The 2,423-nt window shown below is 32.9% G+C and overlaps 1 protein-coding gene across 1 annotated transcript in view; it reads left to right on the top strand.

Annotated features, from left to right (window-relative positions):
- Window positions 1-1,962, top strand: part of LOC113277365 (protein TIFY 9-like) — a 3,240-nt gene extending 1,278 nt beyond the window's left edge. The window contains exon 4 of the mRNA XM_026526485.1: window positions 1,427-1,962. Coding sequence (XP_026382270.1) covers window positions 1,427-1,532 — 106 coding nt within the window. The 3' untranslated portion in view covers window positions 1,533-1,962. The remainder of the gene's footprint in view (window positions 1-1,426) is intronic.
- The last annotated feature ends 461 nt before the right edge of the window (window positions 1,963-2,423 follow it).

Below are 2,423 nucleotides of genomic sequence, written 5' to 3'. Positions count from 1 at the left end.
AAAAAAAACGTTTTTCACAGTTTTAGCATGAACAATGATTTTGTTTTTCGGAAAATGGGTCATTTATCCAAATATTTTTGAATCACGGTTCAAATGGACGTGTAAAGAATAGTTTCGGTGAAATGGCCAAAAGAAAAATAGTAAGGATGAAACGGGTTTCATCCTAGCTTAAATTTAAAAAATATCAAGGATGAAACTGGATACATTCTGTGTAAATTAAAAATAAGAAAAAATATTTGAAAATGGGCACGATGAAACTAGTTACATCCTGTCTATTTTTACATTTTTGTCCATTTAAACAGTATCAAAATCTAACTGTCCATTTCACCCAGAAATTGTTGATTTTGGTCTTTTTAACCAATTTTGTGTTTGTTTTTCACAACGGACTGTTTTCCTATTTTCATTCATTAGTTTTGTTACAGAAAAAATTAATTTAACCATGAAAAGTGTGCCAAGTGAGAATGCTTCATTAAAAAAAAAGTCCAAGTGAGAAGGCAAACAAATATCCATAATCATTATTCGCCGTTGCAGAAATAGGGTGTTTAGACTCGGGATATCATTAAGACTACAAGAAATTTGATTACCAAAAAAAAAACACTACAGAAATTCATTTTATGTCATGCTAGTGAGCCCTTTTGGAAAAAGGAAAGTTTCATTTTCAAGTCATACAAATGACAATTCTTTAGTGATTAAAGTATTAAATTCGTGCCTCAAAGCTTGAAACGCGCCTCTTGACTCGTGAGACCTCCTGTACAGTTTTTCTCTCCCGAGCACACTTGTTTGGAAACAAGGTTTCTAAGTTGACCAAATTGAAGACTTGATTTCATCTCATTACGTTTCAATTCCAATGATCTTACAAAATTTCTCATTTGATTTCCAACTTTGCCTTTTTGAGGTTAGGACTAGGAGGAAAACAATTTCAGTCTAGCTTTCCTAGGAAACACTCGGCACATATAGTTTGACTAAAGAAATGAAACTACAATTCTTCATTGTGTATTTCTTCAGTTTAGCTTCATAGTATTGTTTCACTTGAGCCATCTATATGGAATAAAACTACATTTTCTTCGATGAAAAATATTCAGCCTTTCTTTTTCTGGAAAATGAGTCATTTGTTCAAATATTTTTAAAACATGGTTTAAATGGACGAGTAAATATTATTATGGGTGAAATGGACACCAAAAAAATAACAAGGATGAAACTGGATTCATCCTGACTTAAACTTAAAAAATAGCAAAGATGAAACTGGATGCATCCTGATGTAATTTAAAAATAAGAAAAAGTATTTGAAAATGGGTAGGATGACTGTTTACATTCTGGCTATTTTTACATTTTTGTCCATTTAAACAGTATCAAAATTTAAATGTCATTTTCACCCAAAAATTGTTGATTTTGGTTTAACCAATTTTATGTTCTTTTTGTATATTAGACTGAGTTTCGTAGCATCGCCGTACGCGTACATACCAAGCCCTAGCAAGTTCGAAGAAAAGAACGATGGAGTCGGTAGTGATGGCGGTTCAACCTTAGAAGTTTGATGCAAATTACAAATATCGAAGGCCAAGCAATTGTCACTTTCGTCGTCTTTTCGAGGATGAATTAATATATATATTAGCTTAATCAGGACTATCTAACAACCCTTTATCAATATTCATTTGTTTCCTTTGGGATAGTTTAATTATATTTATAAAGTCGGTGATTGTATTTTATTTGACTATTCTAATGGGCTTTTGGGCACCTAGTTAGTGAGGCTGTGGTCTTCTTTCCTTGGTGACAGTTCTAGGAAAACCATATAAAAGCACATTACATGTTTTTGAAATATAAATTCATTTTTTGAAAGTTTTTGAACTGTAATTTTGAATACCGTATTATCTTGCTTAGGCATGTTTTTATACACATGTCAAATACTAAAATTTGCCACTTTTACATCGGCTATGGATATGTCAAAGTGGTAAATGTATATGGCAATGCATCAAATATACCACATATGTATACACGATGGAGTTTCCGGCGAGCGATAGACTGCCATCGGTATATGGTATTAATGTCGCTTGTTGGTCTGTCCAGCGCCAGCGCTAGTCACACTGTCGCTCGTTGACTGGATCATCGCCTAGAAACTTCTCATTTAATAGCTACAATTTCCCTCTCTATAAATACCCAAGTTCAAATTCATTTCAACTCACACCATCTCAACTTCAAATTCATTTCAACATGCTTAGTGGTCGCATAAACAATGTGGATACTGCTCGCTTCACTTGAGAAGAAGATGTTTTTCTAATTCGGTATTGGGTTTCAGTAACAAGCGATGGAGATTTCAATCTAACGACTTTTAATTCATGAGACACTATGTTTCAAAGGTTTATGATGTTAAGTTATGTAAATTCAAGAAAAACAAAAGAGTGTCTTGAAACTCGTTATTGTTTCATCAA

Source organism: Papaver somniferum, chromosome 5 (genome assembly GCF_003573695.1).
Source record: "Papaver somniferum cultivar HN1 chromosome 5, ASM357369v1, whole genome shotgun sequence".
Taxonomy (NCBI): domain Eukaryota; kingdom Viridiplantae; phylum Streptophyta; class Magnoliopsida; order Ranunculales; family Papaveraceae; genus Papaver; species Papaver somniferum.
Note: the sequence above shows the minus strand (reverse complement) of the source record. Positions and strands in the feature narration are given on the sequence as shown.